Source organism: Seriola lalandi, unplaced genomic scaffold (assembly GCF_002814215.2).
Source record: "Seriola lalandi dorsalis isolate HSWRI2012SDOR001 ecotype SW California unplaced genomic scaffold, Sedor1 jcf7180002054748, whole genome shotgun sequence".
In the NCBI taxonomy this organism is placed as follows: domain Eukaryota; kingdom Metazoa; phylum Chordata; class Actinopteri; order Carangiformes; family Carangidae; genus Seriola; species Seriola lalandi.
The window spans coordinates 5,170,401-5,196,834 of NW_019525301.1; the positions used below are offsets into that span (position 1 = coordinate 5,170,401).

At 39.7% G+C, this 26,434-nt stretch overlaps 1 protein-coding gene across 1 annotated transcript; it reads left to right on the top strand.

The window, feature by feature from the left end:
- Positions 1–3,006: 3,006 nt before the first annotated feature.
- On the top strand, positions 3,007–25,217 carry nampt2 (nicotinamide phosphoribosyltransferase 2). Its single transcript, XM_023424745.2, has 11 exons — positions 3,007–3,325; positions 12,128–12,263; positions 12,365–12,468; positions 12,557–12,685; positions 13,159–13,317; positions 14,870–15,000; positions 16,215–16,440; positions 17,364–17,483; positions 18,048–18,188; positions 19,087–19,212; positions 21,126–25,217. The coding sequence occupies exons 1-11, from the start codon at positions 3,278–3,280 to the stop codon at positions 21,285–21,287; spliced, it is 1,482 nt and encodes a 493-aa protein (XP_023280513.1). The 5' UTR covers positions 3,007–3,277; the 3' UTR covers positions 21,288–25,217.
- The last annotated feature ends 1,217 nt before the right edge of the window (positions 25,218–26,434 follow it).

Below are 26,434 nucleotides of genomic sequence, written 5' to 3' on the forward strand. Positions count from 1 at the left end.
AATTTAACTAGCTTCTAACTTTGGCCCTAAGTTATAATTTAGCTAACTAATGTTAGCTATCTGATAGCGCACCCTTACTTTTCCAATATTGGCTTGGTATTTTATTACCAATACAAAATGTCATATATGATCTAATGTTAGCAAACACTGGTGCTCAGTCATGAGCAGTGAGACAATGGTGAATTAGTTGTTGTACATATACATTGTGACATCAGTGTAGAGTTTATTATTTCATGTTAACAGTCTTTATGTGTCTATGGGGGAGGTTTAGGTTTATACTTTCACATTTTAACACAGTGGTGAAAGCAAAACTGCAGCTCTGGGTGATCATATAATGTGTGAACAGCCTGTATCATTCTTTTATTATAATACCCACTGTCTGTGTTTATATTCTTTCATTAACTGTGTGATATAGAGTGACATTGGGTTAAGCATCTGCTTACAGTTATACCCAGGTAGATTGTATTTGAACTCATTATCGAACAGGAGATTGCTGTATTTGAGAGCAGTGATTGCATTGTGTAGATGATTCACAGTGGGAGATGTGTGTTATTAATAATAAGAATATTACTGAGCTCCACCAGCATGAGGAATACAAGCAGCCCATGCTGACCAATCACAGTTCATGTGGTCCCCACATGATATTTCCACCATAGCCATGATGATGAGTTACATTTTTGAGGATGCTCCAGCAGCTTTGCCATATAGCACATATATAGTTACTGTGTGGATAGGTTCCATAGCTACTTCAACATGTGTATCTCACCTGATTCAATACACAAAGGATAGATCCCTGATCATTGTGCAAATAGTGATCTGTGTTTGTTTCATGGTCCCCACAGAATGAATTGTAGTGACTGTGGTGGTCCTCTGACTTTTACTGTGGGGCCACCAGCAGTTCAAATTTTCACTTTTCCTATGAAATTTCATCTGATTTGATGGTCCTCCGGCTTTTCTTGTAGCATCACCACAAGACTGGATTTGCATGAACTAAGAGATGTTTTGCCATGACGTGGTACAGACAATCAGGTCCAGTTCTAACATCTGCCCTCCTGGACTCACACACTTAAGTGTGAGGGCTCAGGGCTGTCCCACAATAAAATTGAGTGCTTGGGGGACCAGATGTGCTCCGACTCTGTGTTTCATAACCTCCTAATTTACAAGTTAAGCACTGATCATTGCCCATGTCCTGTTAATCCTTCATTTTTCCTACTGTGAAATTTACCACATGAAAGGATTACTCTTAGCAGCTTTTATCAGTACGCATATTTTTAACCAAATAATCAATGGACAGTGCTTTGCCAGACCTATTCCACACTTCTATTAGTGTAACACTGGAAGAAAAATCTCCAACACACAACAACACACCCACATCAACTTACATAATAGATAGGTATAGTCCTAAACATGTGCTGTTGTAGGCCTAAGGGCTGAATAGCTTTGATTATTCCTTTGGCCCCAGGAGTAGGCTGCTGTTACAGATGCAATATATTAACAGAGGATTTGCATCATTTTACAGCAATACATAGTGAAGTAGGAAAAGTTTTAGCTCCGTATCATAAATGATCTCTGTCCATACTAACACACCTGGAAACGCATATCACATGACCATTCATGCACACTGCACAAGTGCGTGGGTGTGTGTAAACAGGAAGCTGATTGTCTACTCTGCAGTCGCTTAGTTGCAGAAAATACTACAAATGAATAACAGCAAAGACAGTATTAGCATTAAAATGCAGAATTAAACTGAACAGCTATTATTGTTTGGTAAAACAACAGGGGACTTTATAGCAGAGGGAATTGTCCATTCTAAATGTGAAGAAGTTTTTTTTACCTGACTTAAAGCAGCAATCTCCTAGATCTCCATTCCGTTATCTTTGGGGACACTAATGGCCATACATGGTGATTGCAGGTTTGTTTTTGAACTAGCTCAATGTAATGTAACATATGTCACTAAATTTGTGTTGGTGACTCGTGTTCCTTATGATTTTGCAGGTGAGTCACATCAGACACCCAGTTCATAAAACTGTAAAATGCAAGTTTTATATCATTTTGTCATTGGGTCAAAGGCTCAGTCACCACTCATGCGGTAAAAGGCACTTATTTAAAGGAAAATCGTGTAGATTGCCACATTCACAATCCACTTAAATTGAACAAAGGTATTTACAGAGAGATCAATATTAGTAAGGAATCTAATTCATAAGACGATGGATATACAATTAGAGCTTACAGTCCAAAATGTCAGAGTATTCCTTTAACTTTCTTCAATCTTTTTTTCTTCTTTTTATTGATGAAGGGAAATGTACAGTAATTCAGGTAACAGCACATAAAATTACATAAGTGAAACAGAAGAACATAAAAGGAATAAAAATGTAAAACGATCAATTATTTTATAAGACAAAAAGCACAGTGGTACATAAATACACAAATATTTATTGATTTATTTAGTTGGAGGTAACAAGTTCTCCTTCAACTTCAACTCCTTCAACCTTGAAGATTTGTTACCAACATCAGAATCACATAAAACAAAACAAGATACACAATCTGAACTGTAAATCTAAATAAACACAAACACCCGACATATGTCATCACAGCCAGACGTCCAAGAGGCCTAATCATCTAGATTTAATTATTATGTAGAAGATAATGATAAAAGATGATGATTATGTTATGTTTTTGTTATTTTAAAAAAAATGTTACCATGATAATCCAAATGATGGTGCTCTTGAATATCTACTTAACTTCATAATTCTAAATGTAAAATTCTTTATCCAGAAACAGAAGTTTCCCAAATTAACTTCTACATTTTCCCCTTTTCTCCTAGAATTGAATTCTTTACTCAAGTCACTCGGGTGGTTAACAACAAAAACAGTTATAAGCTATCGTTGCAAAAAAATTCTACATGCACTTGAATGCACCATGACGTAGCAGGTCAGAAAGGCGGTGAGAGGACGTGCGCTTGGCCATGAGTACTGAACCCCGCCCCTTTCTAACGACCCCCCAACCTACAATATGATTACTGCTCTACTTGTTTCACCACTGGTGTAACGTCGGACTCCGCTTTCACAGTAGAACCACAGGAGCAAAAATCACAAGAATTCGTCGTTGAAGGCTCATTTCCTCTGCTGCTTGTACCCCAGTCTATCATAGCCCGGTCTAATATCAGCTATTCGGTCCGGGTCCTGGGTCGCTCTCTTTTTAAGTTGCTACGAGGACACGGAGGCTGAAGTGACATTTTGCTACGTTAACGTTAATTCATTCACCCACAACAACAACAATGGCAGCGCAGGATTTTAATTTCTTGCTTGCGACGGATTCCTACAAGGTGAGTCCCCTTTACTGTCCTGTTACTGCTTTTTCCGAGTGAATTTGAGTTAATTCTGTTTATTTCTTGACACAGTTAGCTAGGGTATCTTTCCATATATCACAACACATCGCTGGGATATGTACTTAGACGTTGTATTTTTGGTTAATTGAATGTTTTGACTATAGTAGTAGATGATATTGTTGGGCACCAGCAGTAATGATGTGACCTGAATTGTGTGCAGTGTGTTGTTATTACAGTTTGTTAATCCAGGAGCAGAGGTTACAGGGGGTAGAGTCCATAGATAAGTAATGAAAACTGAATCCATGAAACCTTACCTGAGAAGATGTGATTCGAGGAATCACCCTCTCTAGAGTTTCCTGGTGCCAGTGTAATGGCTGAGTTTCGTTTTCACCATATCAAAACCATTCTTCACATCTGCCCTCACGGATTATACACGCATTTTTCTAAACACATACTCACTGTGTCAACATCACTGGGCCTACTCTCACATTACCCTTAAACTATACGACCACAGGGTCTTTTGTATGTGTACACACATTTAATGTTTACACATATTTATAGTTCACACCAACTGCAAGTGTGTGTATGTGTTTTTTGTACGCATACACCCATTATTACAACCAGAACCACATGGTAAAGGGCCTTTACTATTCAGGGCTATTTCAGGTTTAATACACAGGGGCCTAAGCAGGTCTCAGTCCAGCTATATGTGGTAAAATTATGACAAAAAAACTGGCATGGAACTAAAGTTTATCCTATGCGTGGGAGAAAATAGTAGTGTAACAGTGCCTAACAGTACTAAGTGAAGGGCAACTGGAGAGTAAGAGTAAAAATCAAGTTGCCTTTGACTTAGTTTTTGACAGTTGAAACAGTCATTATTAATTTGTCTCAAAGTGCTAACTTCAAGGGAATGATGTGCTGAAGACTATGAAAGACCAGGACCTTTCAGGAGTCCCAGGACTCCAGTTTTATGAATCCAGATATGTACAGAAGGGCAAGGCATGGTGTGATTAATTTCATTGTAATGCTTAACCAGTAATGCCTGCTTCTCTCCCCCCCCAATTGACAGTATTGCTTTCAGTTTCATTTCAGTAGAAGTCATGTTTTGCGTCCCATGTCAGTTAGTTACTTAAGTCCAGCTCTGAGTCAGTCCTTGAGCAGACTGTGCTGGCATGTTCAGTACACCCTCAGCTCGTTAGAGTTAAATGTCAGATGTCAGTGTTAGATGTCATTCAAAGGTTTGCACTGCAGCCAGATGGCAAAGGTCTGGACGATGACCAACTGGCCTTTTTATTAGCTCCAATGACCCCTGCAAACAAGTCCAACGCAGAAGCACAGCCAAGAGGATTCCTCCAATGTGTCTGTCATCACAATCACATAATAGAAACTGATTTGGTACAATCTGATGAGCTCATCTGAAAGTCCACGGGGGTTACCAGGTTTACAGTGCAGCATTTTACATGATTTAAAGAAAAAAAAAAGTACATACCAAAATACTACTAATATAAACACTACTACTAATATAATATACTGCCTCCCATGTAGTCAACATTTTTAGTGTTTAGTTAGTTAGTCACAGAAATGAGACACTGTTGTCAACTACAAGGACACATAGTGTTGTATATGGCATTCAGACTTAAAGCAATTCTGCTTCTATGATTGAACAATAAATGTCCTTTATTAACTAATCAGGAAATCTTCATGTAAATGTGCTCAACTTTTTAACCACATACAGTACATGTCCATGTTGGGGTTTTAAAGGTGACCACATGCACAGCAATAAGCTGGTGCTTTGTATTAACTGTGAGTTTACCTCACAACGTTGGTTTGTAGATATTACTAATGCATGCAAAACAACTCTGTCATGTGAGTGTTCAGTGCGATCAGTTACAGTTACTAGTTGGCAGTTAAAATTATTGCCTCACTCATTAAATATGTGGCCTTTGCTGTCTGATGCAGCAGATTTCCTTTTTTCCCTTGGAGATTCATTTGTGTTTCGGATGAATCACAATAATATTTTCTGACCATAGACTGTAAATAAAGATGGAAATAGCCTCTGTGACGTCACCCACAGGTTTCTGAATGAAGAGCAGTTTTGAAGCTCAGAGTGAGCTGCTCCACCATCGCCATCTTGGCAGTGTCTGACTCTGCTTTGGAGCAGAGATTTTGTTTTGTATAGGTTTGCGGCAAGTATACACTCACCCACCTGTAACTCGAAGAGGCAACACCCTCAATGTTTATTTCTGCTGTAAAGTTGGACATTTTAACATGATAGTCTATGGGGATTGACTCACTGTTGGAGCCAGACTCTAGTGGCCATTAGAGGAACTGCAGTTTTTGGTACTCTAGTTTTGGCTTCATTGTTCAGCTCCAGAGGTTGAGGCTTGTTTCTGACATGACTAGAGGTGAAGTTTGAAACTCGGGGGGGGGGGGGGGGGGGGAAATCAATGCTCTGCACACAGCTGTATCATTTACACACAAAAAATTAAACTGGCAGCCGAAAGTACGGGAGGGGTACAGCAAGCAGCAAGCGGAGACTGTCCAGTAGTTGTTCATCTAGAATGGTGTCCTTGTTATTGTCCATCATATCAATGTATACTGTTACAGCTAAACTTGGTTCACCCATGTGTAGTATCACTACAAATAAACAGGTTAGATATTCTACATTTTAAATATAGGCCCCAAAGTACAACCTCAGTGCAACAGAAGTGGTTACATCTGTGATTTCCATTAAAGTCCATTTTTCATGAACAATGCTATGAAAATGCAAAAAGAATCCATGAACACTACAGTGTGTCTAATGCATCATGGCTACACATGGGAAGAAATAACAGAAAGCGCAGTGAAATTTATGCCATGCACAACTTGCTAAGTATACAGCCCTGTGTTGAAAAACAGACGGGTAGGTGCTGTTGAACTGGCACAAGAATTATCTGTGAAAACTGGTGTTTTGGCGAGAGAGAGCTCAGATAGTGCACAGGACATTGCATGAAGTCAACCTCCAAGAAGAAAACCATTACTCACAAAACAGCATAAAATTGCAATATTAAACTTTGCCAAAGAAGATGAAAAGAGGCCAGATGAATATTGGCTGAACATTCTTTGGTCAGATGAAATCAAAATAAATGTGTTTGGATCAGATGGGGTCCAGCATGTTTGGTGTGGACCTGGCCAGGAGTGCAAAAGGTGTAGGATAGACATGTCTACATGACACAATGAATGTAAATTTGTATATCCAAATACCAAATGAAAAGATGACTCCCAATCTCAAGAAGCTTGGCAGGAGAGGAATTTCCCAACATGTGACAATGATCCCAAAGATTGTGAAAATCAAACGAGCTTTTAAAGACGAAAACAATGAGCTGGCCAAGTTTGTCCCCTGACTTGAATCCAATAGAAAGTATTTTAAAGCAGCAAGTAGAGAAACAACACCCCTCCATCAAAGAGCATCTGTGAAGAATGGCAGGATATCTCTCCACAGACTTGTAAAGGACTGGTATCATAAAAGTCTATGAGTACTGAATCTGAAAAATCTCAGAATCTCAATAATGAGGGTTGTACTGACTTCTGTTGTAGCTGATTCTTAAATATGGGCCTTTGATAAGATATGAAACAGCTTAATTAGTCAAACAATTCTGTTCAAATGAATTTGACATGAAAATTATATCAGATGGATAGAACTTGTACTTTTTATTGATATTTACTCAGGTTTATTGCATACTGTGTGTCAGCCGATACGTTCTGAAGAAATTGCAGTAAAATGCCAAACTAGGGTTGAGATCATTTAGCAACAGTGTCACCAATTAGAGTTTATCAAGCAGAAGCACTCTGCTTTCTGTCTTGTTCAGAAAATCAAATCTAAGGGATCCGTATCAAGATTGTTGTTTATATTATGTTTGTTTCTTAAATTTACTATTGGCCAGTTCATTATCAGATTTTTTTTAACTCTAAAATATTTATGTCAGTTTCAGCTTCAGGAATCCAGTATTAGGGAGCTATAGTCCAAACTGAAATATCAGCAGATATTGAATGGATCTCCATTAAATTTGGTTGAGATTAATATTCATGGTCAGCAGAAGATGAATCCTAGCCACTGTGGTGAGCCCAGGCAGCAACCCCCGGGGTTGAAAAATGAAGCTAATGCTGAAGAACCAAAAACTGCAGTTCCTCTAATGACCACTAGAGTCTGGCTCCAACAGTCAATGAGTCAATGCCACAGACTCCCATGTTAAAATGTCCAACTTTACAGTAGAAATAAACATGTTTACAGTCTGGCACAAAAAACTGTTTTGGTCTCTAGAGCTAATTTCCTCCTTCATGACACCTGTTTATATAACTCACCTGTTTACATTTTATTAAGACTTCCAAAGTTGTGTATAATTGAGGGCGTGGCCTCTTTGAGTGACAGTTGAGTGAGAATATACTTGCCACAAACCGGCATGGGCAAAAGTCTCGGCTCCATCGCGTCCCACCTCTTTGAGTATATTTGGATTTGCTGGGAGCTAGGGGTGGAGTCAGGCGCTACCAAGATGGCGAAGATGAAGCAGCTCATTTTGAGCTTCAAAACGTTCTTCAGAACCTTGTGGGTGACTTCACAAAGGCTACATCCATCTTTATTTACATTCTATGGTTGATTACTTTTCATCTACCGCCACCAACAGGGCAATATTTTCAATCATCCAGAATGTCTCAGTGTTGACTGATGCTTTATGACTGACTAACTGCAAAACTATTGACATTCTCACCTCTCTCAGCTGCAGAAGAGCAAAGGAGAGGAAGAACAGTTTCACTTTCACATCAAGCGCCACCTTCTCTGTAGTCCTGACTTGTCTTAGGCTACCTTTTCCAATCCCCTTGCTCAGATTTTATTATCTGCTCTTTTATAATTTGATTTTTACAGCGGTGATGATGCTGATTATGATGTTGCCTGCCTGACTACATGCTTTTTCACTGGAGCCCAGGGCAATGGTGTACATGTGACTTCGGCTTTGTGTTTTGTTTTCTGCTGAAATTCTCAGTTGCATAACTTGTGTAATAATTAACAACTATATCCAATATGCAGCCACAGCAGGGCTCTGGGAGCACTGTGAGCTTTAACTTTCACTACTTAAGTTTCTGAGGAATTCACTGAGGCCTGATATGTCCTTGTGCCTGGCTACATGCAGCTCTTAATACTTTAATGCATACTGCATTTGGTCTGTTAACAGCATGGTAATACCATAATCATGCTAGTGTATGTACACACCTGCTGCTTGTTACTCTTATTCTTCTGTTTTGTGTCTGTGGTGTGTTCAGTGTCCTACCCCCACCACTCCTCCAGAGGTGCTCACAAAAACACTTGAAAGTTAAAGCAATGACAACACCAGACCATGGTAACAGGTCTTATAGTATATGACGCTACATTTCATATATGACGGTCAGAGGTGTAGTGCTAGTTGTGTATCCGAGAGCACCTATAAAGTGCATACATGCAAGCATGCGCACCGTAATGTTGCGACTCGTTTCTAAGGTTATGTAACCACTTTTCTTACGCTGACAAGTTTACATAGATTAGTCAACTATGATCACATGATGAAATGTTAAACTGATTTTATGAACAGTTTGATCATGTTAAGAATATGATACAGCATCAGACAAACATCCAGCTCAGTAATATTAGATCATACCATGGATGTAGCGGGTTGTAATTAGCGTAGCATTAGGCAGAAGGTGAATGAACACAAGTAGTTTGTGTTATTGTGTTATGAAGCCACATTGGACATCCATTCAGAGGAGAAGCTGCAGTGCAGGCAGAGGAGTGTAACAGACTGACTATCATGTTTCTGTGTAAAAGCATTGCAGATAAATAAACTGTCAAAAGAGTGAATGATGAATGAAAGGATGTTTTCTGTCTTTTCATCTTCACTAATTAACCATTTAATTCACTAAGCAGCTCAGAGGCCATCTTTTAATGTTCTCGTGTGTTACTCCATGCATGATTGACATTTGGAAATCAATCAATATACCTTGAGCGTCAATATGACACACTTTAGTGATGATCAGATCTTCAAGCTCTTAAAAATGTTTATAAAGTTGCAGATAACATGGGTGTTATTGAGCTGCTTCTTCCCCTCGAGGCTATAAAATCTGAAATGTGTCCAAACGTTACCGTCACTGAAGACGGGGTCGGTTGAATTACATTTTCCTTTATGTTTTCCATTGCTCATACTGCACTTTCTTCTAGCTCCAAGGAGGAGTATCTGGGTGCAAACCAACACAGCGCCATTTCTTGGACTGTCAGGCTAAACTCGTATCAGGGGAAAAATGAAACCAGCGCTGTGAGAAAAGACTGAAAAATATGAATCGATTTTATTCTTTTTCTCTTTGAATTTATGAATCCATTTTGAATTGATAGGATTGCAATTCTAATGTGAATCGATTTTTTTGTTTTGCACACCTTTACTAACCACAGTCCATTTTAAAACATGAATTTAACAGATCTGAATGAGAAAATGTAATGAACCTAAATACAACCCACCAATAATCCATATTCAATTTCAGTTAATTTATTTATTTTATTTTACCATTTGCTGGAACGTTACAAGGGATCATTTCATCCTCCTCTTCCTCAGCCTTGATAGATTGATATCAGTGATTTACACAGTGGATTTGCTCTTTCTTTGTTTTGGTGATCACTTGCAATACTGTTCTGCAGCATTTTCAGATGTCCAGATATTTTCCATCTGTACTTGAACACACCACACATGGCCTCAAATAGAGCCCTTTACATGAGTGAGTTATGACATCCAGGGGTCAAAAACAGCAGGTCACGTGACACATGTACATGTACATTCAGATAATTCCAACTATGTGATTCAGATGTATTGTTTTCCATAGGGAACAGCAGGATTTACCAGCAAACAACGGCTGTTAATGACTTGTACAACTTTGCAAACTAATTCTTTGTATTGTAAATTAATGACTGATGTTTGAAATATTAAATATTTGTACTATTGAATTACTAATTATGGAAGAAATGGATTATAGTGAAACATTTCCGTATGATACTCCATCTTATGTAATAGCTTGTCTTGATAGTCCATTAAATTAAATTAAGTGGTTATGTTCTAATATGAATAAACCCTACATAAGGCTCTCATCCATTCAGGCATACTGATGTTTATGTTCCATTCTAACAAGTAGACAAACCAGGAGAAATGAAAATCATCAAGAAATAACACTGCACTGTCAGTAATTATTAAGTGAATTGTAATGTCATTCAAGCTATATACTATGTATCTATATCTCAAAGACTTTGACTGTGACAGGATTGTTGGTGTCTCTGAAACTGCTGATCTGAACAGCAGAAAACCATTTGCCCATTTATCTCCTTAGTAAACCATAATGACATAGTGAAAACCCTTAATTCAGTGCAGCTTCTACCCATCCACAAACTTTAAAACACATTGTATTATGAAGTCAACAACTTTAACTGTAGAATATTTAGAAGTATACAATGACTTCTCCCCACAAAGAAAGAACATGTTGAATGAATCAGGTGGATTCAGTTTTTTTTTTGTCAGACAAAGAGACTCCTGTGCATTTATACTTGTCCAGTTACTTGGGAAAGATTATGATGAAGAACTGTACCTTGTATGTGTGTTGTGTGTATCCTATAAACCATCCAGGTGTAGTACTCACCTGCATACATTACAAGTAACAGAAGTAACTGAAATAAGTTTTCTTTGTATATATGCACCACCTAGGAGACATGATGGAAATCCTGTTGGCAAAAACTCAAAATGTATGGACTGAGTAACAAAAAAATCAGTGACAGTTTTGGAACAATGTGAGCGTACAGACAAACTACATCAGCTCTACCATGAAATGGGGTTTTAGCTGTTTGAAATCGCTGTATGAAAAACACTAAACAGTGTCAAAATATTTTTGGTCTGAGTGATTGGATCTCAAATGTGGCCTCAATGCATCTTGGGTTTGTTCACACCTGAATTTGTGATCAGATCACCTGAGATGCAGTTTAATGCGGGTCTGAACAGGACCAATGTGCCAATCTTTTGTTTTTCATAAAAACTTCCCAAGAACTCCGAACTGTAATAACTCTGCCATGCCAAGTAATGACATCTCAGAGTAACTTACCCTGAGATATATGACATACAATATGTGACATGTCTAGATAAACTAAAGAAGGAGAAAACTTTGCATATCTTTTTTGTGAGGCAGGTGCTTAGGAACAGGATGAGTGGATCCAAAGTGGCTATCAAAAAATCCTGCACACTGTCTAAATTGCAGGAAACAATTTATTGCAATGTTTGGGTCCCCAGGCATTGCCTGATGAAGGTCTAGGACCAAAACATTGCATTAAATTGTTTGCTGCAAGCTAGGTGTTCTCCTGAAGCGAGAGGGACTTGAATAGGAGGCAGGATGAGGCAGAAGAATGCAGAGTGACTGCCTCTTGGAGCTGTTTCCTCCACTGACTGGTTGTTGCTGTTGATTATTCTATTAGTGCTGCAGGAGCATAAAGAGAGACTTGTGCTTTAAGCTGTCTTCATTCCTTCCAACATGGTTCCAGAAAACATGCTTACATGACGTAGAGCAGACAATCCTCCAGTTCACAGCTTAACCTTGGTGCACTGACCAGGGTTTTATTTCATGCTGTTTCACAACACAAATCTGTGATGTGATAAGATTAGAGTGTGATGAATGACTGTTCCAGATCCTGCAGGTGATTATTAGAACTACACTGTGACAAGTTTACTCAGTTAATCTGCTAGCTGTGTGGCTTCTCTCTGTTTCTTTCAGATCACACACTACAAACAGTATCCACCTAACGTCAGCAAAATCTACTCCTACTTCGAATGCAGACGCAAGAAAGGTTCCCAGTTCAATGAAGTGGTGTTCTTCGGTCTTCAGTACCTGCTGAAGAAGTACCTCACAGGTAGGTTCACTTCCTCTCCTCTGATCCGAGAAATGAATTGACAGAATCCTTAAGCTATGAGTAGATAGATACAGAAGGATGATGTGGATTGTTGTCTACAGGGCCTGTGGTCACAGAGGAGAAGATTCAGGAAGCCAAGCTCTTCTACCAGATGCACTTCAAACAAGCTGTGTTCGATGAGGAAAGCTGGAGGAAAGTTCTCGAGGTGTGTCTGTCAAGACAGATTCACAGGTGGTGCATCAATCATCATTTATGAAGCTAACTTGAAGTCAATGTCCTTGTCACTTTGTCAGAAACATGATGGCCGTCTCCCTATCCGGATCAAAGCTGTCCCTGAGGGAAGGATCATACCGAGAGGAAACGTGCTCTTCACTGTGGAGAACACAGACCCCAACTTCTACTGGCTCACCAACTACATTGAGGTAGAATGACTCTCCTTCACTTCACTTTGTAGCGCTCTGTTAGCTTCATGTACATGGACAATACACTACTGACACAACCCTCTGAATCCCACAGGAGAGTACCTCCAAATATCACATAGTCCTTAGAGCATCATTATTCTGCTTTCTCTCTGTATGTGTATTGATCGATTCTCATCCGCCATCGTAGCTCATGACGTCTAGAGGGGGGGGGGGTAAGTACAGTATAGACTACAGCCGTGTAGTCTATACTGTACTTACAACATACAACATAAAACCAGGCAGGCGGTTAGAAAAATAGGGTTCCTCCAGTGCCTCCATCCTCATGCACAGTCATGCTGTAACTTGTCATATTTTCTACATTTTCTATATGTCTACTTCTTTGTCTTAACAACTGCTCACTCACCATCACAATCTCACTGTTGTCTTCCTCTCCATACTCATTCACCCCTCCCCCTCCCTCTTGCTTGCTGTAGACCATGCTGGTTCAGATGTGGTATCCCATCACGGTAGCCACAGTTTCCAGGGAGTTTAAGAAGATCCTGGCCAAGCACCTGAAGGCCACGTCAGGGAGCTTGGAAGGCCTGGACCTGAAACTGCACGACTTTGGCTACAGAGGAGTCTCCTCACAGGAGGTCAGGAAGACTGTTGCTCCTTGTTTTTACTCTTCTGCTGTAAATGAAGGGTATATTCGGGCACATGGTTGCACAACGATACAGGCAATTCTATATAACCAGTATCACTGCTTATCATCCAGAGAATCAACTGAATTCCCTGTAAGTGGTTTCAGTTTGAACTGAAAACCCTGATGTGAAGGGCCCACACAGCAAATGATCGTCTTGTGATATCTGCTTTGGGCATATGGCTGTGTCATGCTGATGTTATCCAATTATTGCATGATATAAGTAGTGTTGACATCAATGATTACAGGCACAAAGGTTAGATTAAGAGAACTCAATGAGAGTCAGAGGGAAAGACTTAGCATAATAAGAATAACGCTGGAATGTAAATTCAGTTATCAGTGTCTGAGCCACAGAGCCGGTGGAAGTGTTTCAGTCTAAAATAAAATCCTCATAGGTCCGGCATACCATGACCATTTTAACACAGGCAGCAGCTGATTTATGACAACAGTGTCACCTCATGTCTGTCTCCCTGGTAGAGCTGTTAATACATGGAGGAACAAATCGATTAACACTCATTCTTAAAGCTGAATTGAGAGTACTGAATCACCAGTGTCACTTATGGAGCTCCTCTCACTGATGACTGAAAGGGACCCAGACATTTCAGTCACGCAGTCATTCATAAGAATTAAATTACTGGATAGAAGACTGTGTTCTTAGTCACTTCTGTAGTGTGTAAAGTGTAAAACATCATGTCAACAACATCAAACTTTTTGAGATTTTTTCAGAGGCCACCATATTCAGACACTTAGCAGTACTTAGCTAACATTTAGCAACTGCCACTGTGCTATGCCATGGTCAGTCTGCCTCCAGCTAGAGGGGATGACTTCCTTGAGATGAGTTCTAGACTCCCTCCTACCTTCACAGAATAGTTTCACTGCTTGCTTGAATCTGTTTTATAATAACTACATTATAACATTGGTGTGGGAGATTTAATGGAAAAATCACTCAATAGAAGAAAAAAAAATAATTTCTTTATTATTTATTCATTAATTATTTATTTTGAAAACCATCCCATGACATCCGAAAATAATCTAGTGACCCCTGTGGGGGATTTCAATCCCCAGGTTGAGAGCCACTGGTGTAAAGTAACAAAAAAAATAAAATCATTTTTTTCTCTGACCTGATAGGTAGGGATAACGTCTAAGGAAGATGTCCTCCACCATCTGTGACTTTATATGGTTTGCATTCACTGTAGTTGATGTCACTGTCTCTATGTCGAACTAGATTTTTGGTCACTTTCCAGCCACCTAACATTTTCTTTCACCTTTATAAGTCACTCTGATACATCACATGAAGGTGGTGGCTCAGTGCTAAGCTGAGCTGTCATATACAGTCTGTCACTACCTGAATGAATCTCACTGCAAAAACAGAAACATCCAAGATGTAACAACCCTGATGCAGATTACTTGCTCCTGAGCCTTTTAAACTGTGCCTGGTTCTGAACTGAACTCAGATGTTATTTGAGACAGCAAAGTGGCTGATGATTCTTACTTCCACTCTCCAGTCTGCAGCATTAGGTGGAGCAGCTCACCTGGTTAATTTCTGCAGTACAGACACAGTGGCTGGGCTGCTGATGGCTCAGAGGTATTATGGCTGCCCAATGGCTGGCTTCTCCATCCCAGCAGCAGAGCACAGGTATAACACACACACACACACACACGTATCTTATATTACCTCCGTCTTTATTCACATTTGCATGTTTACCTTGGGTATGCTTGGGTTTACTCTGTTACTGGTGATACAGATGTTCAGGGTTTTTCCTGGCCGGACATTAGCCGGGGGTGGTATTAACTGTACGACGGAGGGTGGGTGTAGGGGGTCTCCAGCCACTACGTGTCAAAGCCAGTCACTCTAGGCTTTTGAGAACATCTGGGAAGATGAATAATTGATGTTAAAATCATGTAAAAGTCAGCTTTAATACACTCGTTAATACACTCCTAAAGCCTTAGTTCTCTCATTGACTCCTCTCTCTGATCCTCTCCTCCACGTCACCTTCCACTTGTGGCTGAGAACTAGGCCTACTGTCAGTCCTGACACCTAGACCATATCTCGTCAGTAACATGAATTAACTTTTTTTCCCCATATTACAAGAATTAATGATGTTGCCACAAAATCGCGGCCTACCTTCCGCAGGCTGAAAATCCAGCATGTTCGTATTCTTCTTATTTGGCAGTTTGGGATGGCTCTGCCTCATGCACGGATTACGATACAAAGCCACTACACTGCCGTAGCGGCGTACAGCCACAATTGCAGTTAAAAACGTCAAATCCACCAAGTACCAAGAAAACAAGTAGGCCCTACTACAATTTTGTCAGGAGGCGGCACAAAATTTGACGGAGGCGGCCACCTCGCAATTCTCTATGCAGGAAAAACCCTGATGTTTCAAACAAACCCACATAACTATCATAGCAGCCCAGGTTGACCAGTTTCATGGATCTCTTACTTCCCTCCACAATGATGTAAGAATGCATTTTGAGTGTAAATTATATAGAACACCGTCGTCTATTGTCATGTTTGATATGTGGAATCGGGGATTTAAATTTTTGTACTGTACTGTACAATGTATTTGGCGTGAGCAGTGAGTCCCTGGCTCAATCCTGGCTGGACTGTTTGCTGCATGTCATTCCCTTCCTCTCTTTCCCCACATTTCCTGTCTCTTTTCACTATCACTATCACATAAAGACATGAAATACTCCAAAAATTATATAATCCATAATTTAAAACATTTAGCCTTTGGGTCTGGCTTCTTCAGAATCTGACCAGTTGAGGTGTCATTGATCTGTGACGAGACTGTGACACCATCACCATGACACCATGAGATTGTTGATTACTTCATTCCTGTCATCCAGCACCATCATCTCCTGGGGGAGGAGCAGGGAGAAGGAGGCATTTGAGCGAGTCCTGGACCAGTTCTCCTCTGGACCAGTCTCTGTGGTCAGCGACAGCTACGACATCTTTAACGCCTGTAAACACATCTGGGGAGACAAACTGAAGGAGCGAGTCATGGAGCGCAGTCAGGACTCCTGTCTGGTCATCAGGCCAGACTCCGGAGATCCCGCAGAGACTCTTGTTGAGGTAAAAAAAAACCAATGTATGAAATTAAAACTGTTGAATTATTGACAAGGAGGCTCCAGAGAATCTTGAGTGAAGAAACCACAGACTAGTATGAGAGGTTAGTTTTGCGTATTTTGTGAATTTGCAAGAAAAAATTAATTAAGCTGAAATGGGCGTGGCATATAACAAGGGATGCAGCTAACTGGTTTTAAATCGAGGCATATTAGTCAGATTTCGGCCATTAATTTTTACCTATAATTGTGATATTCTTCAACTAAATCTGTTTTTAATAATGAAACTCTTGACAAAAATCCTGATACTTAGAGACTTATAATTTTACTTTCCAAAACAGGTTACCACATTTTTTTACTGTCTCTTCTTTGCCATATTTCAGCTGTTCTGAAGTTTAAAGTTTTATACTATTTTCAGACCTTTCATAATTAATGGTGAGTGTGTATTGCAGCTGCAAAGCAGTGACAATAGCATAGTGGAGGCACAACTTTGCTTTCCCAGACAAGAAGAAAAAACAGCTCTTCTCAGTCTCCCAGGTTTCACTCTTCATACACAAATTATGCATCATATGTCGTAAGAACTGAGCTTCTAAAAGTCTTGTATTCAGAGGGACTGAGAGTTTTTGACTCGTTACTGGCTAAGATATTTTTTAGTGGTGGCAGGTTATGAAAGTTAGGTATGAGGAAGTGACAGTTAAGGTGGTAATAAATGAAGTTGTGTCTCACCGTCCCTCTCTTTATTGATTTGATGTGTCGAATCCTCAGCAGATGTATACGAAACACCATACATAAAGCTGTAGAAATACTCTCTGATTCTGAATGGTGTCTTTTTAAGTAGATTTCTGAAAAATATAAGATGTTATAAGATTTTCTGATTGGACCAAGTTAACACCCACATGTATCAATCATTCAAATGCCTTTTTTGTTTTATAGGTTATCAAGATTTTAGAAGAGTGTTTTGGCTGTTCTCTGAACTCGGTTGGATACAAGGTGCTGCCATCGTACCTGCGAATCATCCAAGGAGACGGCATCGACCTCAGCTCAGTGGACGAGGTAAAAAAACGTTGTTTTACTAGTTTCATCCTAAGTATTCTTTATGCATCTTATTTAGTATGTTCAGGGTTCAAGGCTTGTCTTCTGTCGTGACCTGGAATGAGGTAGAAACATGAAACGTGGCCCAGTAACTGAAAATGATGAGCATGTGCTTCCCAACAAACATGGGCCCAGTCGGCAAGATGATGGTGCTGTTTTGAAAAGGCCACACCCCTCACATCATAAGTCTGACTGACTTGAAGTTTGACAAACAAGTCCAGCTCAGTGTTCTGTATTGTCATGCTGTCTGCTCTGTTGCAGACCACTGTGTCCAAATGTCAGAGTTTGTTTAAGCAGAAAAACAGATTTGCAGTTGTCTTAACTATAAGAGGCACAGTTTTACTCTCTTGCCTGAAAATATTTGTCATCAGAAGTTTGGTTTTCCTGAACAGTGCTGTGAAATGCTTCAATACTTCTTATACACACTGACTGAAGCTGACAAAGCTTATCACTCTGCTTCAACATAAAATCCTGATGACGTTTGTCTTATTGTGTTTGAAGCTTGACCTTCTCTGTTTTCTGAAGATTCTCCAGAAGCTGAGTGATGAAGGCTGGAGTGCTGAGAACGTCTTCTTCGGATGTGGCAGCGCTTTACTTCAGAAACTCAACAGAGATACACTCAGCTGTGCCTTCAAGTGCAGCTACGTGGAGACTAATGGCAAGGGGGTAAGTGGAGGAGTTCTGGTTCGATGTGGATTCCTGTTGGTTCTGATAACATTTTTTAGGGACTATCGAGAAGGGGGTCACAAGGACTCGACATACACAAGAAACATGAGCAGTGTGACAATCAGACAACGTTTTCAATGTGATTGCTTGTGTGTGTGTAGTAAATAGTAAAATATTTTAGGTTCAGGATGAAGCTGTTGTGAGACTAATCAGACTGACAGAAGACGTCAGTAGTTGGTCCTTCAGCGTGGCCCAGGACACAGTCACGTTCACACTGCTGGAAGAATGTGGACACGTGGTCCAGACCTCCTCTGAATGTGGTCTGAGTGATCGGATCTCACACACGTCCTCATTGCGTCTCGGGTGTGTCCACACCTGAACTTATAGCTGACCACTGGTGATCAAATCACCTTAGACAGATGTTAATGCAGGTGTGAAGAGGGCCTAAAAAATCAGCTTTTAACAACATGTATGTAGCTAGGACACTTTAGGATTGGTGTCTTTCAAAAGCCTCTAATATTATGTAAGACAGGTTCACAGTTTTTCAAGAAGGTCTGAAAACAATAGTAGTTAATGTGTCAAATACACTGAAACAGTTTTTTCCAGCTGTCATCATTTTTCCTGTCGATACTGGACATTCAAACATCCTTTGCTGACAGGCTCCCAGTGGAAGTGCATAACATCATCTAGCTAAATGTTTTGTGTAGATTTTAGTCTGTGTCTTGTGGCGCACTTAATGATCTTGACTTTGCAGAGCTGCATCCTAGTTCAGCTTTTGGACCAGGATGGACTCAGATACTGTAGTCCTCACAGACAGAGGCTTTCAGTTTGCTCAGGTGTACTGGAGCCAGATGATTTCCATCAGTAGTCTCTGAACTAGTTTTATGTTTCCCTCCAGATGGATGTGTACAAGCAGCCAGTGACTGACCCATCCAAGAGGTCAAAGAGGGGACGGCTATCACTGCGGAGAAACTCTGATGGCTTCTTAGAGACAGTGGAAAGAGGAGCGGGAAAACCTGAGGAGGTTAGTCCAGTTTTTCATTTTAACTCTCAGTTTTCAAGCATCACTGTTTTACAACACATACTGTGTCAAGTTTTTTTTTTTTAGCACAGATAATTTGGTTGATAAAATAAAGATGATTCAAATATCAATCAGGTCATTTTTTCTAATTTTCTGAACTAACAGTGCTGCTCTTTTTCAGGTGCTTGTGGTTCATAATTTTTCTTATGTATGGCTTTTTTTTGTTTTCATGCATACTCAACATTATTGGTTATGATCCTCTTCCTCAACACACCTTATATCCACTGATGAGAAATATTTATTATTCCCTCCTCTGCCCAGGTACAGTTTAGTTCAGCTCACCTTCAGAGCAGCAGCTTAGTCTCATGTTTTCCCTGTAACAGCGCTTTTGCTCTTGTCCTGTTCAGTTGATGAGTTTGTAATCTTGTAGGTTAGGTTTTCTTTCACACACACAAATTCAAATGAACCAAAATGCATCATTACAAACCACGTATTGTTCAGATTGTCTGGCTGGAGCAGGAAAGTAAACACAGGAAGAAGGTTACAGGAACCACCAAGCTCAAACTTGCGAGCTCACTTGCTAGTGGGGTTGGTTAGAGTTCAGAACTCTTTCAGACCAAAAACGAACCACTCTAGAGTTTGTTTGGGACTGGACCCAGACCACCTCCTCGAAAGGGTCTCGGTGCAATTGTTTTGGTCCGCACCCGAGTGTGAGTACTGTTTTCACACCTGCCCCAAATTAATTGTACCAAGAGGGAAAACGAACCAGGGTTTGGTTTAACTGGACTAAAAAGTGCAGGTGGGAAAACACCACAAGACTCACTTTTTGTCCTAGTGCACCACTGAACATCGGTCCTGATTGGCTTCTGACAGTCTCACTGGACGGCAGGTTGTACCAGTGGCTGGTTCAAAAGTAGTTCAGCCAACTTCACTAATATTCAGTGAGGAGCCAAGGCTGTTTTTCTGCTCTCCGTTTCTATCAATTAGTTTTATAGCTTGGTCATTTTGAGGTTATATTATGTAACCATATATTTATGGTTATATGTTATTTATCCAACTATAATACATACTATAACCTCTGTGCTCATCAAGGTGCCACAACTTCAGCTGCACCAGTAGTCTGATGTTTGAGGTGCAGACCACATAACAGCAACGTTCCCTCCCCTCATTTTCACTGTCTTCACAATATCCACTGTCCAAGGATTAAGGAGCAGGATCAGTGTTGTACTGCAACATGTTTTTTTGAGACCATAAACCATGAATCTCTTGAAGATTCTTTTATTTGTTTTGTTTTGTTTTGTTTTGTTTTGTTTTGTTTTGTTTTGTTTCATATTGTGAGATCAACAGTTTCTCCAAAACCATTGTATTGTAGTGTCATAAAGTCAGAGGACTCACAACAGACAGATTTTTAAAAGGAAAGCTCAAAATCAAAGCAGCAGTGGCCATGACATCCTGACTTCTAGTCCCTTGTGTCGGTCAAGCTCCGATGACATGTTTTTTTTTTTTGTTTTTTTTCCCTGACCGATAGCAGATTCTCATTAACAAGCCAGCACATAAAATGTACTATTTAGAATAGACTAGTCTATAACCCATTAAGAAATACCAATACAATTAAAGTGGGCTGGAGCAATCAGGGATGTGTAAACAGAGATCGAGACAGACAAACCCCTCCGAGCAGATCATCACACAAGGCCTTTTAACTTGACTGTTGCAGAGGAAGTGACACCCCACTGATCCCGGAGTTATTGTGAAGATCGGCTTTATGCGTGATTTAAAAAAAGAGCAGAAGAGCAGAATCACTTGTTGACCGGTGGAGAAATTAGCCTCTGGTGTGAACAGCCAGGCTGCTGCTTGTCACTTGATTCAACTCTCCTCCTCCTGTACTCCATGATTTATGTGTATGCTCTGTTCTTCAGGACCTGCTGGTGACTGTGTTTGAGAACGGCAGCCTGGTGCAGGACTACTCCCTGGAAGAGATCAGGAAGAATGCTAGGCTGCGCGACGACGAGCTGAATCCAACCCTGCACAACCACGAACAGGAGCTGCTGCACAACCACATCATCAACGGGATCCATTAGCTGCTCCACAGCCTCTCACCACCATGCAAACGACACTTCAGTGTTTAACAGGCTGTACTGGAATCAAGACTGCGGTGTTTCAGAAAGGCACCCTTCTAAGTATAAACTGAACACGTTGAATGGGAGTGAAAAGCATTCACCACCAAGCACTACCACACCCCACCCCCACCACCCTGCCACTTCATCCTGAGGAGCCCATTGATTATAGGTAGATTAGCTTCTTTCACTTTCTCTTGTAGCCAAACACTCACAGCACATCCTCAGTGGCCAGACAGTCACTCTGCCCGGCATGGCCGTGACCACAACTGAAGCTCAGGGTCAAATACAATAAGCTACATTAGTTTTTCGTCTTTTATTTTTTGATTTAAAGACACTTCCTGAATTTGCAGTTTGAATTGAACTCTACAACATAATTGGGGAGCATGTCTTTAGAGATATTTTCATTGCTGATGTGCAGTATCTGAGAAATTTCAGGCCAAAAATGTCTTTAACTTCCAAATATTCCAAGCTTCCATTAGATTTCTTTTTCTATTAGAGTAGAAAAAACTTTGAAGCAGCATTTTAGACACAACAATTTATGAATAAATAGTTACAGTATTGCTGATTATTGGATTAGTGATACATCATTAGCTGCTACACTGCTTGGTACATAATATTTCATTATCAGCAGAGCAGCATGTTGCTCCAGCCTTACCTGCTGCCATTTAGTTAGTTTCCAGTCACATAGATTTAATTTGCTTGCTTAATGAAGATTCAGCCTCTAACAAGCATAGCAGACTTCAGATATGAAAGGGAAACACAAACCATATGCACAATTTAATCACAACCAGTGACCAGTAATGATAAATAAATAAATCACTTTATGTTGTGCTGCCACAGAAAAAAAAGCTAAATCAGTGAAACTAAACCTGTTGTTACTGATCCCACTGACCCACAAAGCACAGTCCGTGGAATCCCAGAGTAGTCAATATTTAATAATTTAAAAATTCATTAAATAATCACCAATAATTAAACAATATAAATAAATGAATAATAATTCAATAATAAATGATTAATCATATGAATAGCCTGCTTTGTAAAATAATTGAAGTAATTATTGAAACTCAAGTCACTTTTATGAACTATTATTTCATCATTCATTTTTGTAATAACATTTATTTCATTTTATTTAATAATAGATCTTTTCATGACAGTGATGCTGGGAACAGTCACTTCCTCATGTAGCCCCTGCTTCTCTTCTGTTAGCGAGCTAAGCTGCTGCCATCAAATGTAGCTAGTAGCTAGGTCAACGATAATGTCAACGTTATTATGAATCAACCAACAAGAGGTTTCTGCTGTGAATAAGCAACACAGACACAGTGACTACAAGGCTGCTCGGGCCAAAGGAGCCACTGTTAGCGGTGATAGCTAACACTGCTAACAGTGCTCCTGTTGGCTTGAGCAGCCACATATATAAACGGAGATGTTCATTTCAGTGTCTTTATACTGTATTAATTAACAGTAGTAGCTGGACAGCTGATTCAGAGCACCTGGACATTGTTGTTGCTCATGCCAACAGGAAATAACAGGCTAATTCTGCCAGCTATTGCTTAGCTTACTTGCTGTGATTGGCTGAAATGAGAGAGGGTGGTGACAACACCACTGTCAAGAAAAGTGCCATGAAAAAAACAGATTTCTATAAAAATAAATGAACAAAAACATTTTATAACAGTGAGCTAAGTTTTAATGTTTTCTTGAAGGATTTTCACAAATTATAGTTTCACAATTTATTCATCTGTCTCTTATGATTGTTTAATATTGATCACTTTGAAGCTCCATATATTCCTTAATTATTAAGTCTTGTGATCAATTCTGCTGGAGTCCAGATTGTGAGTTTAAATCACTGCTTTCCAACCGTTGTGACCGTTTAAAGTGAAGCTGTGTTTCCAGAGGACTGTGGAGGTATTTGACCTAATTCACTTTCCATAAATCAAAGCAAATAGTGACTTTGAAGTTTTCTCTTAACTGGAATTGATGGAGGTGTAGACACATTCTTGTTTTCCTGTTTCCATTTAAACACTTGAACTGCTATATTTGCTAATGTCTTCTGTTTTGGTGAGATACAATAGGACATATATGATAGTATTTGTTACGTAATTAAGGAATATTATAACAGTAACTGTTGAACTGATTTGACAGACGTATACTGAAATGAAGTTGCAGTGAACATGGCTCATTCAGTCATCATCTGTAGTAGAGACAGCACACTGCTGTATGTGCTGTGGAAAGACTGCTGCTATAATAACACACAGTGAAGGCACATCACACTGCTCTCATGTTCACACAGGACTGATGCTTCCTCTGTCATGTGTCATTTCAACTTGTGTTTAAAGCTGGCGCTATAATTCAGTATTATTCTTCAGTCACGTGATCATAATGGAGGTGTGATGGTTCACGGCTCTCACACCTAAATCCATGTGATCAATAAATGTAAAATTAGATTTTCTGAAGATTCTCTGAACACATAAGCATTTCAATTAATTAGATGAATATAAAGTAGTTTGATCACATGATGTTTAATGTTTTAGTTATTAAAATAACACAGTGTCTTCATGTTGAGATAATGCATTGTATTGACTCAGATCACAGATAGCTGATGTGATGATGCAGGAAACGTGTCATCAAGCAAAACCGCTCAGCTCAGACGGAGTCAGGTCAAGGTGTTTATTTCACAATCGTTTGGTTTTCAATCTACAAAGTGATTTTTTTTTTTTTTTTTTTTTTAATTTTCCAGCATCATTTGCTGTTTGATACAGTTTCGATTTTGACTATTGATTATTTGTTTTTGCAAATAAACCTTATAAAAGAGGCCGGACATTAAGCTGCCTCACCACATGGTAAAGTAACTAAAACGTACTTGATTGGTGAAAGTCTAAATCCCTAGATGGAGCAATACAGATATTAGTAAAGAGACAGGGTAAGACATTTATTGACACTCAGGTTTGATTGGCAAATGAAAGTTGGGTTTTTTATGAACATTAAAGGAAAAATATGAATAAATAAAACCCAGATATTCTCCTAGAGATAAAGTCCTTGAGGTTCTACCTGTTTATGATGTAGTTTTAGCACTCAGTCTATTTAACCCTAACCCTAACCCTAACCCTAGCCTTTCAACAAACCTCTACCTGGGGCATTTATTATTATTATTTCAATCAAAAGGTACAGATCGTTTTGCAGACCCATATAAACCCATGTAAGCTGTGTTTCAGAGGATTCACACTGTGGTAGAGCGTCATGTAAACGTATCATCTGATCACCTGCTTTAACCAACATGATATAAAATATACTCAATTATGCAGCGGCTCCTTCCCTGTTTTGGGCAGGAAACGATACAACAACCAGCTGGTTCGTCTGCCATGTGAGGAGACGTTAGATAACCGAACTTGTGTCACAACAGATGCAAACGAGCTACAGAGGCGAAGACAAATGAAAACACAAATCTACTCATCTTTGGGGGGGGCTAAGCTCATTTTTATTTTTTGAACAAATAACAAAGCTACTGCCATTTTTTCTGATTAGGTCTTTTGATGTATTGAATCTTCTTACTCTCCTTTCATGCCCTTTTACTTTCTGTTGACATGGTGGTGTTTTTTCAGTAAACTGTTCCACAGTAATCAGTTCAGTTTCAGACTGCAGGCTCGTCTCATTGATGACTGGTCTGTACAGATCAGTGGTGAAGTAATGATGCAGTTTGCCACCGACACTGCACATGGTTTACCTCTTGTGTAGTACCAGCACTAATCATACATGTAACTACACTTTGTAAATATCCTTTTGAAACTGATTTGCTTTAAACTGATCTGTATCTTTTAAATGTTCTTTATCTTTGATTTTGTTTGTGTTTTAAAAACTGACCTTTTCTAAGATTAAAAGACCTTCAACAGCTTCAAACTGACCTGCGTTACGTTGCTAAACTGCAAAACAGCTACACTTGCAAAGCTGTCCATAACACTGGAGAGGGTGTGACTTCACTGAGTGACCAGGAAGTAGAGCCAATGCATGTGAACACACTGATGTGCACTGAACAGCCTGTTTCTCTGCCCTCTGTGCTCTGAAGTCTGTTTCACCTCTGACAAAAGTCAGAAAGTCTGTAACTACACCCAGCAGTGATGTCATGGGATCCTGGGATACACCTGCATATCACTGCAGCAAGATATTCAACCAGCAGAGGTCAGCAAAGGTAAGACTTTTAGACTGTTTGTCTTTAAAGCTGCTGTGTGTAGTGTTGTTTGTTTTGTTTCTTTGCAAACAAAAGCTAATGCCATTAGAATCATTCATGTGATAATAACAGGTGTAATAATCACCTGGTTGACCAGCCTGGGCCCTTTGCTGCATGTGACTCCTCTCTGTCCCCCCAACTTCCCTGTCTCTCATTGTCCCTATCACAATAAAGGCAAAAACCTACCCAACCTAGAATCACCTCCTGGTGGTTCTCTGCCTCCTCCACTCAGACTAGTTTCAGGTCACATCCCTGTTTATCCAGAGTCACAGAAAATATCAACCATTTGTGTGAAAATTGGTCATAATTGTTGTGAAGTCTTGAGTTATGGCTAAAAAGTGTTTTGTGAGGTCACACTGACCTTGACCTTTGACCACCAAAATCTAATCGGTTCATCCTTGAGTCCTAGTGAATGTTTTTACCAAATTGAAGATGTGCCATCAAGGTGTTGCTGAGGTATTGTGTCCACGAGAATGGGACAGACGGTTGGACGGACAACCTGAAAGCAATATACCTCTGGCTCTGACTGTCGCCAGTGTGGAGGAATAAAAAAAGTGATAATAACATAATGTAAGAATTCTGTATACAGGAGCTTTAACTCAAAGTGAGGTGGCAGATTGAACCTAAAGGTCACTTGTTACTTTGAGTTTTAACTGAAACTGGAGTTGTTTATACATCATTTAAATGTCATTAAAGATCACACTGAACAAAAGTTACAAGTGACGTTACCAAGAGATAAATTGTTTTTTTTGCCATATTATAATTCATTATTCATCCATTCATTTTTTGTTAAACCATTGTTTTTTTTAATTTACCAGATGCACCAACAGTTTACAATCCCTGCCTTCAAATGTTCCATAAATGAACCCCTTTACCTGAAATAAACTCA